This window comes from Melitaea cinxia, chromosome 20 (assembly GCF_905220565.1).
Source record: "Melitaea cinxia chromosome 20, ilMelCinx1.1, whole genome shotgun sequence".
Taxonomy (NCBI): Eukaryota; Metazoa; Arthropoda; class Insecta; order Lepidoptera; family Nymphalidae; genus Melitaea; species Melitaea cinxia.
The window spans coordinates 893,560-911,470 of NC_059413.1; the positions used below are offsets into that span (position 1 = coordinate 893,560).

Genomic DNA, 17,911 nt, shown 5'->3' on the forward strand with positions numbered 1-17,911 from the left:
GTCTCCATTTACATGATCAACTTGGGTCTATCTTAAAAATCTAGTATTAAAATAAGAACAACGGTAATTAGAAAATTTTTTAACCAAGGCTACGGTAATTATATACTCACGTGCTTCATTGGTGGTACACTAACATAAGAGTCATACAACTGCTGATGGACCTCGGCACACACTGAGGAGACGCGATGCATACGGTAGTGATGTGCCAAATACTTTTATTTAGGGATATATACTCGAGAACAGCAGATGTTACGGTAATTAGAAGTTTCCATTGGACATACGATTACTTCATAATAATTATTTGTAGACTGGTTCTATTGAGTTGATATTTTGTTATGCGATACACGCTGCTTAATATCGTTTAAAACGTTGAATGGATCAAAGTAAATCTATACGCTATAAAAATTACAAGCAAGTTTTAAGATTAAGTTGGTGTGCGGACACGTCACGGTAATTAGAGAACAGAGGTTTTTTGAACATAAGTTAAATTAATTTAGTCTTAATTACTTAAAACAGAAGCCAATATTTTTTTTACAGCTAGGTACGGATGCTATCTAAAATATATAAAAAAGTGCATGATTGAATATGATGATATTACGGTTTAAACAAGCCCGGACACGAAAAATTTGCTAATCGGAGAATGGCCGCTATAGACCTCGCTTGGTTTGCCTGCGTTGAGATTAATAGATATTTATTGTTCGCTACTGAAAATGCTGAAATATTATTTTGTTTTGACGTTTGTTCAACAATGTTAAGACAAAACTAACAAGAAAATATTGGTATCATAATATAATCTGTCTATGACATGTATAAATATGTCTCTGAAAGCTACGACATCGCTTCGCAAGATAGTAATCCGGCTTAATTTTTCAATTTCATGATATTTCAAATATGACATTTTCATTATTTTTTCATTTGTTCACAAACTATGAAGCGCTGAAACTGATAGACAATAACTAACATAATTAAGTTGTTTTATCCAAGTTATTAACAATATATTGAATGTTATACTTTTTTATCCTAAAAACTATCTGTTCGCCGCGTTTTTACTCGCGTTATTTTTTGAAAAAACGTACTAAAATCTTTTACAGCCATCCTCAGTAGACAGACTAACAGTACAAAAAAAAAAGTTTTTGACTTCTAATTCGTAGTACCTTAGATTAGTACGTGTAAACAAACAATTTTTTTAGCATTATAGTTAGTGCAGATATTCATATATTTTATCTCTAAGACTTATAAATAAATATATAAATATGTACAATATACACACACGGTCAATACAACGGTACGGTACAATGCTTGTGCTACAGGTAACAGTCGACTGGTACAGCTACATATCATTATTTTTTTCGATAAATATACATACAAATATAATACTTATATAAATAAATATATGTATTACACTCAGACTCGGAGTGGGAATCGAACCCACAACCCGCGGAGTAGAAAGCAGGGTCACTATAAACTGCGAAAACGGGCTAATCAAAGAGATTTAGAAAAATTGCTACAGGAACAGATGGTGTCTCGTTCTTTTGTTTCATGAAAAAATACTCCTTCCAAGTAGTGTAATACTCCTGCGGTCAGAGATATGACCAGATATCCTGTGACAATTTTGGATTAGTAACACCAGCGCATTTGTGATTGCCGCTCAAGTTGGCTTGAAAACGTAAAAACGTTACTTACATATAATACTACATATATATAAAATTCTCGTGTCACAATGTTAGTTACCATACTCCTCCGAAATGGCTGGACTGATTTTATAACATTTTGCATATCAAGTAAAGCTGAGAATCGGCCAACATCTATTTTTCATACCCTTAAGTTATAAGGCGGGGATTAGGGGGATTATGGTTGCGCGATGATATGGACAAAATCGGCGCTAAATTTTAAATCAATTTGAATAGATTGAATTTTTGGTAAAGCTTTAGATTAGGTAAAACCGAATTTCGGGACCGTGGGGGGATGGGGGGAGAGGGTGGGGAACGCTACCCCTGGTACCACTGTCACACCTCGGAACCCCATGGTTATGGAGATATCCATGGTTAAAGTTTTGAGGTTAGAAGAAGAATTTCGAAAGTTAGAGGAACGCTTGGCTCCGGCGCTACGGGAAGTGCAGCCCTTCCGCCCTTGCGTGCGAAAGCACGCTCACTCATGCTCCGTTCCGCAGCGGAGGCTGGTCGCCGAAGGCGACCAGCCTCAGCCGCTCCTCTACGCATTCCCTCCGCGCCTCCGCGGCACAAAAAAAACACTCTAGGGGTAGGACAGACCAAGACCACGTGGACAGTGGGGTGCTCCGATTCGGTTTTGGGTATTTTTCGAATTTCTAAACCTATATTCTAGCACGCAATGTTACTAATTTTATTAGAATATTATGTCTGACGCGTTATTTTGTTTAAAAGTGTCGATTTGTCACACAATGCAAACAGTACGAGCTCAAAGGTATTATAATAGCTTTAAATTCTTCTTCTAACCTCAAAACTTTAACCATGGATATCTCCATAACCATGGGGTTTTGAGGTATGACAGTGTTACCTTGTATAGATTCCCCTACACCCTCCACCCTCCACACCCAAGAACCCCATAATTCGGTTTTTTTTGTACGGAGCATGAGTGAGCGTGCTTTTGCACGCAAGGGCGGAAGGGCTGCACTTCCCGTAGCGCCGGAGCCAAGCGTTCCTCTAACTTTCGAAATTCTTCTTCTAACCTCAAAACTTTAACCATGGATATCTCCATAACCATGGGGTTCCGAGGTGTGACAGTGGTACCAGGGGTAGCGTTCCCCACCCTCTCCGACCCCATCTCCCCACGGTCCCGAAATTCGGTTTTACCTAATCTAGATCTTAGCCGAATTTTTTTAGGGTCGCAGCTAAAGAGAAACACACTTACAACTTCGATATCTTTATTAAGTCTGACAAGTGTCAAGTGACATTTGACGGCATAGACATTTTTGCACAAGAAATTGTCATATTGAAAAGAGAGTGGTATATATACAAATTATGCGGTTTTAGTTTATTTAACCACAGGCATTAATAACATATATGGCAAAACAACGTTTGCTAAATCGGTTAGTATTACATATAAATCATGTCCTTTGATGACATTATAGACTATTATACAAATTTTCCAGATTATCTGCTTAACATCTAGACCAGACTTTGTTTATAATAAAGTGATTTATATGTTATTACTGCGCTTGTATTAAATACTACGTGCTGTTTAAATTATTAGACGTTACCTTCATAACAATGTTAATGCATTAAATTATTCACTCCTTTGTACAATAATTTAGTTATCACTGTCTGTTTATAAATTTTTTGGTGCTTACTCCTTACGCTTCAGCCTGTAATATCCCACTATTGGGCATAGGCCTCTTTCCCCATGTAGGAGAAGGATCAGAGCTTAATCCACCACGCTACTCCAATGTGGCGAATATACTCCCTACTATGAGTAACGATTGCTATCAGGTGTGCATGATAACAACCAGGACCGACGTCTTAACGTGCTCTCCGAGGCTCGGCGGGGAGTCCCACAAGGACTGCACAAACACCCAGATCACGACAAACACCTGTATGGCCAATACAAATGTATGTCATGTGCGGGGATCGAACCTGCAACCGCCTTACTCCTTGAGAATCGATCTTCATATATGGCCAGTATGAAAAAAGTATGAGGAGTAAAATCTACTGAACGAATGACCTCGTTACGTTTTTGTTAACGCCATCTATCGGAACTCTATGGCGTTATTTAATTCGTTTATATTTTTACCATTTCATATGGTATTAATCTTTTTCTTAGGCTTCACTAGTCTTTTATTTTTTGCCTATTTAGACAGTCGATCTGAAGGAGTAAACTCAGGTCGTGCGTCGGAGCTAACACACACTTTTTTATGTGATATTCCACTACAGTGTAAAGTCTTTCTCATGGTAAGCGGTTACCGTAGCCTATATGCTTGCATCACCAAGGGCATCGTAAGTGCGTTGTCAATTTTAACTCCGATATATCTTTTGACACAGCAAAGTACGTCCAGGAGCACTGGCTTACTCCTAACACTATTTGAAAGTATTATTTAGCTGTGATCTTCTGTAAATTTGGTTGCTATTCCCAAGTTCGAACCGAACTACAATTTTAGCAAGTTATTTCTTATTGTATACTATCCCATAATGAATTATAGGTTTATGTTAAGAACTTAGTGCTAACGACAAAAGTCTTATGAGATCCGTGTAATCATTTATGACTAAGGCAGTTTAAGCTTGTTATAGCCAATTTTACTGAAGGTTAGATTATGAAAGCTGAAAGGAACTTTTAATATTGTAGCTGTTCTAGGTGTATTCGAGAGAATTGAAACTCGATGTTAAATAATAATTATTTGGTTTAATTATGATTTTTATACGAGTACATGTCATGTCATTGTTTTTATACATCAACTGAAAATAGTTTCCAGCGTGTACCGTACAAGTATATGAAACTTGTGTAACTATAGTAAACAACTTAATGCTTGTATTATATAATATATAGGTAACAGCTAACTGTTATTTTGATAAATAGATATAGAAATAATATTCATATATTTATCAAAATAATAGTCGGTTAAAAGTATTACAATCAGATTCAGGTGGAAATTGAATCCACTACCCGCGGGACAGAAAGCATTGTCACTTAAACTACGCCAACAGGCTAGTCATCATCATAACATAATACAATACATATAATTATAATTGTGTTTGCTGGTAAACGAAAAAAACCGACTTCAATCTCATCGACAAGTAATACAATGTAGGTAGACGAAAAATTAGTCAAGTAAATATGCATTATCAAAGATTACTCCAAAAGTTATAATCAGATCTCGATAAAATTTAAATGTGACCACATGATAAACATCGGCTTTCAATTAAATTAAAAATCATCAAAATCAATACATCAGTAAAATGTTATGCGGATTTTTGAGGGTTTGCCTCGATTTCTCTGGGGTTCCGTCATCAGATCCTGATCATGAAGTTATCCCCGAACATACATAAAAAATATATACATATAAACGGTCGAATTGAGTAACCTCCTCCTATTTGAAGTTGGTTAAAAATATGAACAATTCCAAGACAAACAGGATGATACTGGAAAATGCAATGAAGTTTCAGATTCCATTTTTCTTGGAAAAATTTCACGATCTTCAGGCACGTTTTAAAATGATTGGCTCATCCGAATTTTTTTATACATTCAGAAAGGTTCTTAAGGCACACATAAAAGTAATCGAAGATCATGTAAATATGGACAACGCTATTGAATACTAAGTAGGTGTATTCATAGAAATATTCCAAATATGTGACAGACAGAAAGATATTTCATGGTTATTAATAGAGTCTGCTCTGAAAAATACTAAATATTATTTATAATTAAAATAAATATTTTTAGCCAAAATTTTATTATTGTCATTAATAAAGCTCATCTTGGTTGCGTACGAACCGTATTTCTTTGTATTGTCTACGTGTAACCTGAACGCATGTCATTAACTTGCTTTACTGCTAGGCAAACAGGCATACAGTCTGCCAGATGGTAAATGGTAACAGCCATACATGGTCCACCATGGACACCATGACTCACTGGACGGACGATCTACGTAAGATCACCGATGGAGGCTGGATGAGAGCTGCGGAGAACCGGGATATTTGATATGAATTTCGGTAAGCCTATGTCTAGTGCTGTGTGGCTACGGCACTAAAGAATTTAGCCACCCCCTCTCTTCCCGTGGGTGTCGTAAGAGGCGACTAAGGGATAACAAGGTTCCACAACCACCTTGGAACTTAAGAAGCCGACCGATGGCGGGATAACCATCCAACTGCTGGCTTTGAAATACACAGGCCGAAGACGGGCAGCAGCGTCTTCGGTGCGACAAAGCCAGTACTGCGGTCACCAACCCGCCTGCCCAGCGTGGTGACTATGGGCAAAACACATGAGTTCACGTTATTTTTGGCGTAAACTTGTGGAGGCCTATGTCCAGCAGTGGACTGTATAGGCTGTAATGATGAAGCCTATGTCTAGCATTTAACTGAGGTAGGGCACAGCAGGAATTTCCTGCTCAAAATATGGAGTAACCCGACTGGGGAAGTACCTCGACCTTACAGAAGATCACAGCTAAATAATAGTGGTCTCAAGCAGTATTGTGTTCCTGTTGGTGAGTAAGGTAACCAGAGCTCCTGGGGGGGGATTGGGGATTGGGCCGGCAACGCGCTTGCGATGCTTCTGGTGTTGCAGGCGTCTATAAGCTACGGTAATCGCTTACCATCAGGTGAGCCGTACGCTTGTTTGCCGAAAAAAAAAAGCAGTGGACAGTCCCACCTCAATCTATTCTTATTAATTTAAATTTAATAATATTTTTAGACACGATACTCACACAAAATAATCAATTTAACCTAAATTGTGCTGTAATGCTTATTTGGAACTGACCCCGATTAGTGCTTAAAAATATAATATCATCATCATCATCATCATCATCACCATCATCTTCATCATCATCATTATCATCATCATCATCGTCATCATCATCATCATCATCATCATCATCATCATCATTTCAGCCTATCACAGTCCACTGCTGGACATAGGCCTCCACAAGTTCACGCCAAAAATGCACCGCACCACGCTGGGCAGGCGGGTTGGTGACCGCAGGGCTGGCTTTGTCGCACAGAAGACGCTGCTGCCCGTCTTCGGTCTGTGTATTTCAAAGCCAGCAGTTGGATGGTTATCCCGCCATCGGTCGGCTTTTTAACCTCTGACGCCCTGACGGTTCACATGTGAATCAAACAAATTTCCTTTTGTCAGGCACCGCTAGTTCACATGTGAACCTGAGGCTTGCCTGCGAAAATTTATTTTATTGTGAAGATACTACGGTCTAATTTTGTTTGCAATGTTCTGAGACTATACGACCATTTAAATTCGCTTTCAAATGACGTATAAACCGTCCATATGGAGTGAGTGGAAGCATCGCTATGCCTCTGCGAAGTTAGTCGACTTTTTCGTTGGTGTGTGTTGGCTCGTACTGTGCGGTCAGTGACATAAAATATAATTATAAACCGGTTTTAGTGTTTGTTATTGAGTGTTTTTGTGTGGATTTCGAGAAAATCGTAAGTATTCTGTCTTATAATATCTCAATTACATGATTTTGCTTTGTCTTTGTGTTTTTATGTGATGTCTAAAATTTGAAACTGATTTTTTTCCCCAATCAATCAAAGTGATTTTGTTGTTGATTACTCTCAAATCGAACTTGATTGAATAACAAACGACCGTGGTACATCGTAAAAGTATTCAGTTTTCGTAGCTGGGCTTATTTTCTCATAATTGTCCGATATCGAATCACAATTTCCGAATTTCTAACTCGAGTACACAAATATGACGCCATCTTGGCCAGCCTTGAAGTCTTGACTTGAAGCCTAGATACGGAAGGTATCGACATTTTGATATCGATAGTGTCGATAATTTATTGCGAATCTTTTGTTACTTTTGTAAGTTGTCGTTTTTTTTTGATGTTTTTTTACGATTTCAGTCTTATAAATTATTATATACAATAAAATATATACATATATATTTATAGATACTTTTTTTGTAATTTTTAAAGACAAACAATTACGCACAAAACATTAGACGTTTTCGAATGTATTTATTGAATGTTTCTTTGTGTCTTATGCTCACGCGCGACGATAACAAAGCCATAAATCGTAAGCACTTAAAACTTTCGCCCTCGAACTCGCCGTGGTTATAGACAAAAAATGCAATAAATAACAATCGTGGGCCTGTCGTCGAGGGGATATGCATTCCTAACCAGACATAACCGTATTTGAGATTGCGATAACATTTTAACCCGACTTCAAAAAAGGAGGTTATCAATTCGACCCATATGTATTACCGGCCGTACGACCCATAGGTATATATAGATTTTTTTAATATTTCCAGAAATGCTCAGTATGTTTATATGTTTATGTTCGCATATCTCCGGAACTACAAGTTCGATTAAAGAAATTCTTTTTTGTATACTGCGAGTTTCATAAAAATCTGTTCCGTTCTTTTGAGACATCGAAAATACGTTTCGTCCTTTTTTTTAAATATACTTGTGGTAAATTATAACTGTTGTGTGCGACTCCGAATAGTTTTCTAAACATTTGTATCTTTGTTGTTTCATAGAAGATGAGTTGGAATCCTTTTTCTGACGCCCCATCATCATTTATTGACCTCCTCCATGAAGAAAACGATGAGTTGTCGGAAGATGACAATGAGGTTTGTAAAATATACTACTCGTAAGTGTTATAAAATAATAAGAAGGGAGAGAATTGGATATTCAGGATTTTTGTTCATATATTTAATGTTTTTCAGGAATACATGCTACATTCAGGGTCCTAATTATGAGGATAGCGTTCTGAATTTTCACGCAAGTATAAATAACTCGGGCCATGTTGGTTTTGTACTATATGGTTTTGGGTAATTTGAAATGACTCGACTTGCACGTTTGGTGTAGAGATTTTATGGTGTGACCTTATCTGGTTTCTGGGTGTGTAAAGTCTATCTAGCTTGGTTCCATGTCTGAAAAAAAGCGAGAAAAAATGTAAACACCAAGCAAAACTCGGCCACCCAGGTGCCATTATTTATACATATGGTGTGGTGTGTTGTGATTGTAATTGTTCTGGTTTTTGGGGGTGCAAAGTCGATCTTGCTTGGTTCCATGTCTGAAAAAAGCGAGAAAAAACGTAAACGCCAAGCAAAACTCGGCCACCCAGGTACTATTATTTACACATATGGTGTGGTTTGTTGTGATGGTAATTTCGCACATAAACTTCTGACCCATCATATTACATGCACGTGGTCCCATTTCTTTATGAAACTATCCTTAATGACAGACATATTCCTGTAGGACTTCTGGGAGGCATTAAATGATGATGAAGAGGCTGTGGATGAAAACGTCGTAGAGGAAGCTGTGGCCGACGAAGTCAAGTAAGCTTTCATTTCATTTCATGTAGTTTACAAGCATTGTGCTTACAAGAGAATGTTCAACATACATTTTATTTATTTTATTTCACAACACAAACTTAATATTTATTGATAAGTAAAGCCGCGCGTTATATGTACCACGAGTGATGCCGGGGTGGTGTACGATATTGCGGGAATACAATAAATAATTATCATTTTATTTTATTTCTAGCATCCCAGTCCATCTGTCAGGTATTTATACCGACAGTGGAGAGGCGTTATTCGAAGTCGACCAGACGACGTAAGTACATTCTTTTTTATAAATTTTTGATGCACATTTTGCTGATTGCATATACATATATGGTATAAATTATCCATACCATCATTGGTCTTCCCGGCCGTCTTCTCCGCCTTCTTCTCCGCAATTACCAATTGGGGCTATTTCTCCACTCACGTATGTATATTTATGATTATTTTACAATAAAAAAAAACCATTTTTATGTTTCTGTAAAAAACATTATTATATATGATTGTTATATCGTTTGTTCACAGAATTGCTTCCCCCTCCCCTCCGCGACGCGACGCCTCACCTATACCCTCCACCTCGCGAGGCACCGTCGCTTCGCCGACATCGTACGTATATATTTTGATTCAGACAAATGTTGGCTTCGAAATCTACTATTCCTACAAATATACATTTTTTGTTTACAGTGAGTTGCCAGTGGTCATAATTGGCCAGAGAAGGGGTCGTGGCGGACGCAGACGAGGAAGTGGGCGTGGTAGCCGTGGAGGTGGAAGAGTGGGCGGTTATGGGAGGATGGCCGACGATGCAGTCCCGAGCTGGAGACCTGGCGACCCCATCAGGGAAATTTACATTACCGATGCGGATGTCCCGGAAGAATTACGGCTTCAGGTGCAGGCCGTAATAGAAAAACGAGACATCCGGCAGCGTAAAGGTATTTCCCGACGGGCCAGGCAGATGGCGGATGAAGACGTTATTGACACGGAGGACGGCGATGGAGATGCGGCCCTGTTTTCTGGGGAAGAAGAGGCCCTACACTTCGAATGGAGTCCTATGGATTCATTCGAGGGCCGTAGGGAGCCCTTTCTTGTCCAAGAAACAGGGCCCAAAAACGTGTGCACCACGGCGTATGAGGCGTTTTCCCAGTATTGGGATGACGCCATTTTAAGCCATCTTGTCGTGGAGACAAATAGGTACGCTGCGTCTAAACAATGGCCAGACTGGTACGATACTAACAAAAATGAAATTTTAGTCTTGTTTTCTTTCTGGATGATGCTTGGCATCATCCGGATGCCTTCTATAAAATCTTGTTTTTCAACTAACCCCCTTCTTTCTACGAACTGCTTCCGCCTAATGTTTTCCCGCCAAAGATATGAGCGCATGTGCTCATGTCTTCATTTTAATAATATCTCCCTGCGCACTCCTGAATCTTCCCCTTTGTTTCTTCTTGAACCTGTCATTTCCCACCTTAATTGTAAATTCCAGTCAGCGTACGTCCCACGGCAAGAAATATGCATTGACGAAAGCCTGACGCTGTGGAAAGGCAACTTGTCCTTCCGCCAGTATATAAAAACTAAGGCCGCAAAGTTCGGAATCAAAACCTTCGAACTTTGCGAGTCGGCTAGTGGGTATCTGTGGTCTTTCTTTGTGTATACTGGCAAGAACACCACACACGAGTCGTCTTTCCCAGCGTCATTGCTAAAGAGCACAGCAACTGTTCTTTCTCTCGTTCGCCCACTCCTCAACAAAGGCTACACGCTTTTTATGGATAACTGGTTCAACAGTCCTCTGTTGACCAGATTCCTAAAAAAGAATAAAACTGATGTTGTGGGGTCCTTACGGCCAAACCGCCAGCATTTGCCACCTCTAATAACGCAGTGCAAATTGCAAGCTGGGCAATTTGTGGCTAGACATTCGGGGGACATGACTGTGATGGCATACCACGACAAGAAAAAAGTGTCACTCATTTCCACATATCATGGTACTCAGATAGCACAAGGTCCTGAAAAAGCATTTAGGTCCGCTCAGTGGAAGCCTCAATTAGTGCTTGATTATAATAAAAATATGGGGGGGGTGGATTTAAAAGACGGTATGCTAGAGGCATACCTCATAGAAAGAAAGCGGTGCTCGAAATGGACTATGAAGCTTTTCAAGCATCTGCTTAATGTGTCCATTTTGAATGCTCGCATATGCTTTACAGCTTCAACGGGAAAGAAAGTAGAACACATTGTTTTTAGGTTAGAACTTGTCGAACAGATTTTAAAAGACAATTTAAGTAAGGTCCCTTTCCCTCGTCAAAGTCGGCCTGGAACACATCCTGGTTTATCCGGTGCTCCCGTCACAGAGTGGCATTTTCCATCAACAGTGACCAAACGAAGAGCTGATGGCAGGACCAGCCGCCGACGATGCATAGTCTGCTCGAAACAAGTCACATTCGAGTGCAAGTTGTGTGATGTAGGTCTATGCATTGATCAATGTTTTAGGAAAAGCCACCTGGATAGGTTTTAAACCTGGGAAATCGGGATAAAAGGTAGCCTATGTTCTTTTCCACGTAATAGGTACATGTATGCAAAATTTCATCTAAATACGTTCAGCCGTTTTTGCGTAATTGAGTAACAAACATCTAAACATCCAAACTTACACATTTATAATATTATTATATATAATAATATAATATTATATAGTAATATAATATAGTATATAGTATGTATAGTATAGTAGGAAGAAGGATATACTAGTAAACTTGAAGTATTTTTGGTGCTACTTGCTTTCAATGGCCGAATTCGTTAACACATGAAGGGTGGCTAAGGGGTCTGCTCGAGTTCTTTGAGACAACTCTATTTCTTGTTATATTGTCAATTCACATTCTGAAATGCTAGTAGTTTGTAGCTTTGAATATAAAATTCAATATCTTGTCTAAAAAATATCATGATATGTGGATTTGAGGTTTTGTCATGCTCACGAAAATGTTCAAACAAGTGGCCCTGTCGTGCGTCGGGTCGTTGAGTTCCCTCTAATATGGTTGAGCTCGGAGGTGGCTGATGCATGCGTCAACTCGTGAACGGTTGCTAGTAGGAACTGGTTTGCTGGAGCTATTTGAGACTACACTATTTCTTGTTATATTGTCAATTCACTTTCTGAAATGCTAGTAGTTTGTAGCTTTGAATATAAAATTCAATATTTCGTCTAAAAATACCATAATATGTGGATTTGAGGTTTTGTCATGCTCACGAAAATGTTCAAACTAGTGGCGCTGTCGTGCGTCGGGTCGTTGAGTTCCCTCTAATATGGTTGAGCTCGGAGGTGGCTGATGCATGCGTCAACTCGTGAACGGTTGCTAGTAGGAACTGGTCTGCTGGAGCTATTTGAGACTACACTATTTCTTGTTATATTGTCAATTCACATTCAGAAATGCTAGTAGTTTGTAGCTTTGAATATAAAATTCAATATCTTGTCTAAAAATATCATAATATGTGGATTTGAGGTTTGGTCATGCTCACGAAAATGTTCAAACTAGTGGCGCTGTCGTGCGTCGGGTCGATGAGTTCCCTCTAATATGGTTGAGCTCGGAGGTGGCTGATGCATGCGTCAACTCGTGAACGGTTGCTAGTAGGAACTGGTTTGCTGGAGCTATTTGAGACTACACTATTTCTTGTTATATTGTCAATTCACATTCTGAAATGTCAGACGAACGTCGCAGACCCGTAATATCGTCAATTCATCTCAGTATGTAGAGTACCCCGTGCTTTGAAGCGTTACTGCTGATGATGATGATGATGAAGGCTCAGATTATGACGACGATAAAATTTTATTTCCACGATAACTATATTCATGCTCAATGTTCACTAAATCATTTTTTATAAAATGATTATTTTTATCGACATCACGAAGTTAACACCCCATCACTATTGATCTCATACAATCTCATACTAGAATTGACCTAAGTTGCGAACGTATTTTTATCTACTTTTTGTATGAAAGGAGAGTAAAAATACATCGAAGACTGAAATTAGAACTCATGAATTTATTATTTATCATAATATCGATATTCCATATGTGCTTCAAGGTGAAAGCGAAGTTCGAACTTTTTACATAGTTATATCGTACCCTTGCTGGACATTTTCAAGGAAATATAGAAAAATACAAAATATTTTTGTATTTCTTTTACAGATATCTTATATCAATAGTTTTTTTATAGATTTGTCACATTTTTAGCTAAAAATGTTCATCCGGAATAAAGAAATGCGGTTTCAAAGACTGCGGTATCGATCGAAAATTTTCGTACTGTCGATACATTTTCAATTGAGCTAAACTTTTTTTATTTGTTTCGAAGGGACGAAACCAATTATGCACAATCGTTTTATATATGTTTATTTATAAACATGAGTCTTTATCTTCATAATATGTACAACAGTTCTTTTTCTTTAGCAATTTTTCCACTTTTGTGCCTACTTTTGTGCAACCTTACACTTTTCTACTATATTATAAGTTTATAGATGAGAATATCCTTTTATATTTATATATATGTATATTGGAAATTTATTCCAGATTCAGAATCAAAAAACAAAATCAGAATCGGTAAACAAATAAAAGAACAGGAACGTTTTTTCTGATGTAACTCGCACGACGCGAATTCGCGCGCCGCGCGCGGGGCTTGACAGGTCGCACCTTTAATAAAACAAAGATGTAACTCAAAATTTGTGGATTTGGAGATTTTACAATAAAACGTGTCTTCGTCGCGTAAAGAATAGGTAGACTTCGACTCCGGCGTTTTAACTATAAGATACAGAGAGATACGCGATTGTTGCTCTCTTTTCTATCAACTGGAGCTGACAAGTCAGTTCTTATAAACTGGCGTGATTCAGAGATGCACCGGCAGTGCGCGTAGATTGAAGTTCTGTCGTTTTGAATAACATCAAATAATTCGATATTGGATTAAAAGGTAAATATGGATTATTTTATTATTTAAAAATAAAAAGATAATTTTTGTTATACTTCATTCTCTCAGAAAACGCATTTGATGACGATGTGATGACATTTGGATTTACTTCGTTTTTGTTTTAAAAATTGACAAATTTTACAAAGTTAACGCCTAATACTTCAGTTTTATATTGAAATATATGCCTTAGTTGTTGGAGTAATTGATTAAGTATCACTTTATTGTAATAAATAAGGCTGTTTATAAAAGTTACTTTTGTTTACTTCTTTTTATTATTTAGAATGACGAAAGATAAGTAAAAACTTTCAACATTAATTCCCTTTTCATGTAAAAGTTAAGAATAACTTGTAACTGTTGTGCTTATTTGTATAGGTTTTGAAAATTGTGTCGTCTTAGAGCTGATATTTTTTTTTTAAGTTTAATACCACAATCAGAAACTGAACACCACAATGAAGAGTTACAGCGTATCGAGCGTAAAAGTTATAAGATAAACATAATTAATATAATTTTATTCATAAAATTATATTAATATTAATATTTCATAATATAATTTTTTTTTCATCCCATTACTGTAATAAATGTTAAAGTATATGAGGATGACGTATGGATGGATGTTTGTTACTCTTTTACGGCAAAACGACTGAATAGATCATTGTCATTCAACAATCCTGCTATTTTGACGTTAAATAATTATGATTATTATTCATCCTTAAAATATACTACAGTATTATAAATTATTGTTATTTTAGACTAAAGAAGTCATGCAGGTTGAAGAGGAAAATCAACAAAATACATATATCTCTAGAGCCCAAAAATGTAACTGAAGAGCTGACGAAAATGATGACACCGACTCAATATTTTACTGTTACTTATGAGTTGACGAGAAAAATGATACCTAAATAATACTAGCCATTTACAGTCCTCTAGTTCGTCTTCAAGATCATCTTCATCTAGTTCCGATTCATCTAGCTCATCATCGTCAAGCTCTTTTTCAAGCTCCAATAGTTCAATGCCTACCCAAAACCCTGCCCCACAAAACGTTACAACGGATTGTAAAGAAAAGACGTCTTACACCAATTCACCACAAAATAGTGAGAGGCAGCAAATTCAGCTGAGAGAGCGACGAAATTACAATAGTGTGGCCAATTACAATATTTCTCTAATATACACAGATCTAAGTGACGTCGACCTGAGTGACGACGATCCACTGTAGATTTTAATACGTTGTTTAATAAGCCTGTCAACAGAAGAAATTTTATGTTTGAAAATCGAAGTTCTTCTGACTCTGACTGCAATAATAAACCAAATATTTGTCAGTCAGTTCAGCCTATTGCAATGCACTGCTGGACATAGGCCTCCCCAAGTTCGCGCTAGACATCCCGGTTTTCCGCAATCCTCATCCAGCTTACACCGGCAATCTTACGTACATCGTCGGTCCAACGGGCCAGAGGACGTCACACACTGTGTTTGCCAAGACGCGGTCTCTACTCCAGGACGCGTCTGCTCCAACAGCCACCGGTCCTGCGACACAGATGACCAGCCCACAGCCACTTCAACTTGCTAATTCTGTGGGCTATGTCGGTTACTTTCATTCTCTCGCGGTAGTCTCGTTTCTAATCCCATCTTTGAGGGAAACCCCAAACATGGCCAGTTCCATTGCACGTTGAGGGACTTTATATTTGTGGACCAGTCCCTTCGTCAGTGTCCATGTCTCGGCTCGGTATATTAACACAGGCAGGACGTATTGCTCGAAGACTTTTGTCTTCAAGCATTGCGGAATCTTCGAAGTAAAGACTCGACGAAGCCTGCCAAATGCCGCCCAGCCCCACCGAATCCTCCTATCGGCCTCCTTTTCAAAGTTGTTGCAGTCTAGTTGGATAGTATGGCCTAAGTAAATATAATCCTGAACAACTTAGAGAAGGGTAACATCGACCGATACCTGTCTCGGTATGACTTGGTTGTTAGACATAACTTTCGTTTTGTACAAGTTCATACAGAGCGACACGTCGGGAGGACTCGTTTAGACCGGCTAGCATTTGGCCTAACTCATCTAACGTGTCCGCAAAGATGACGATATCGTCGGCGAAACGAAGGTGAGAGATGTATTCACCGTTGACGTTGATGCCTTGTTCCCCCTAACCCAAGGTCTTAAAGATATCCTCCAGCGCAGTGGTAAACAGTTTCGGTGATATTACATCTTGCTGTCTTAGCCCACACCGCAGGGAAATAGGTCTTGTTCTCTGGTCCTGTACATGAACGGTCATCGTCGTTGCGTCGTACATACATCTCAGTACCACGATATATCGCCAATCGATATGACATCTCTGCAGAGAGTCCAGGACAGCCCAGGTTTCGACAGAGTTGAAGGCTTTCTCGCAGTCCACAAATTCCATACACAGCGGCTGATTATATGTCTCTGTCTTTTGAATAATCTGCCGAACAGTGTGGATGTGGTCTACGGTGTTGTAGCCATTTCGAAACCCAACCTGCTCTGGTTGTTGGAATTCGTCGAGTCTTATGGCGAGACGATTCGAAACTACCCTCGAAAACAGCTTATATACGTGACTCAGAAGTGAGATCGGTCTGTAATTCTTCAGCAGAGACTTAACGCCTCTCCTAAAGAACAGCACCACCACACTCCTGGACCACAACTCCGGCGTAGTACCTCGGTGGATGTCAGTGTTAAAGAGTCTTGCCAAGTCTTTTAGGACAGGTCGCTCTGCGGCTTTAAGAAGCACAGTTGTACAAATATGTATAGGGGCCGCAAAAGGTCACTAAACGTTGAAAAATGGCATCAAATTAGAGCAAAATTGCTCAGAAACATAGGCCAATCATATACGTCCGTGTCAAAAGCTCGTAAACAAATCCAGCTCGTTTTATAAAAGATACATGTACCGAAAAATGTAAATTCAAATGTGCAGAAAATATTGATTCCGACGGTATTTAACTTAGGGTTTCAGCAACCAAAAATAGGTCAGTGTGATCTATGTGTATCATATGATAATTCAAACAATGAGAAAAAACAAGATGATAGACAATATAAGAAAGAAGAGACTGCTGATTTTTATACTATTTACTAGCAGACCCCGCAAACGTTGTTTTGCCATATATGTTATTAACCCCCTTAATCCCCCCCCTCTCTTTTAACTTAGGAGTATGAAAAATAGATGTTGTTCGATTCTCAGACCTACCCGATATCCACACAAAATTTCGTGTGAATCGGTCTAGCCGTTTCGGAGGAGTTTAACTACAAACACCGCGACACGAGAATTTTATATATTAGATTATTTGTGGTTAGTAATTATTTGTGATTTTAGGAGATATTTACTGGAGACTAATTGTACCTAATTCTTATAATAGTATATAGTTTTTGTTTTGTTTAAAAAACAATATTTGTAGCCATAAGAGAGAGAGATTGAGATATATAAATATCAGATGATTCATAAAAATTTGTTTAATTTAAAAAAAAGGTGATAAATTTCAGTTTTTGTTTTATAAAAAAATGATACATTAGTACATACAACGTCATAATTACAATTAAATAATCATAAAACGAAATATTGGGATTTATTTTTAAAATTTTTTGTTATGTTTTAATACTAAAGAGAATTTTTTTGAAATACTACCTAAAATATTAAGTAATTTTTGGCATAAAGAGATTTAAGTCGGAACTTTTTTTTCATCTCCATTTTACAGCTATTATAGATTTTAACACAGTTGTTTTTCTATTATTCTATTAATCTCTGTACTTTAAACTACTGATATCAATAGTAAAAGTCATTAAGAGCATTACAAATAATTGGTAATTTTTAATCAAACACAATGCGGAAAAAGTGCCAAACTTCAAACGCCAATTCCCACAAATTGCGATTTTTGAGTTACATCTTTGTTTTATTAAGGGTGCGAGGTGTTCGCGGTCAAAAGGTCTAGGGCGTCAGAGGTTAAGTTCCAAGGTGGTAGCGGAACTGTGTTATCCCTTAATCGCCTCTTACGACACC

General features: G+C 38.1%; 2 protein-coding genes across 2 annotated transcripts in view; one reads left to right on the top strand and one right to left on the bottom strand.

Moving 5' to 3' along the window:
* The window catches only part of LOC123663566 (TWiK family of potassium channels protein 18-like), a 62,680-nt gene that overhangs the window by 43,119 nt on the left and 1,650 nt on the right, over positions 1-17,911 (bottom strand). The window lies entirely within an intron of this gene.
* LOC123663563 lies at positions 6,790-17,858 on the top strand. The gene is made up of 8 exons (XM_045598236.1): positions 6,790-7,118; positions 8,173-8,265; positions 8,897-8,976; positions 9,185-9,253; positions 9,505-9,585; positions 9,664-9,908; positions 13,523-13,635; positions 17,821-17,858. The coding sequence occupies exons 2-7, from the start codon at positions 8,176-8,178 to the stop codon at positions 13,585-13,587; spliced, it is 630 nt and encodes a 209-aa protein (XP_045454192.1). The 5' UTR covers positions 6,790-7,118; positions 8,173-8,175; the 3' UTR covers positions 13,588-13,635; positions 17,821-17,858.

Excerpts from the sequence above, each read along its gene's own strand:
- LOC123663563 (XM_045598236.1), top strand. The coding sequence starts at position 8,176 with ATGAGTTGGAATCCTTTTTCTGACGCCCCATCATCATTTATTGACCTC. Across the intron at positions 8,977-9,184 it reads GCTGTGGCCGACGAAGTCAA|CATCCCAGTCCATCTGTCAG; the intron begins GTAAGCTTTCAT and ends TTTTATTTCTAG. Across the intron at positions 9,586-9,663 it reads ACCGTCGCTTCGCCGACATC|TGAGTTGCCAGTGGTCATAA; the intron begins GTACGTATATAT and ends TTTTGTTTACAG.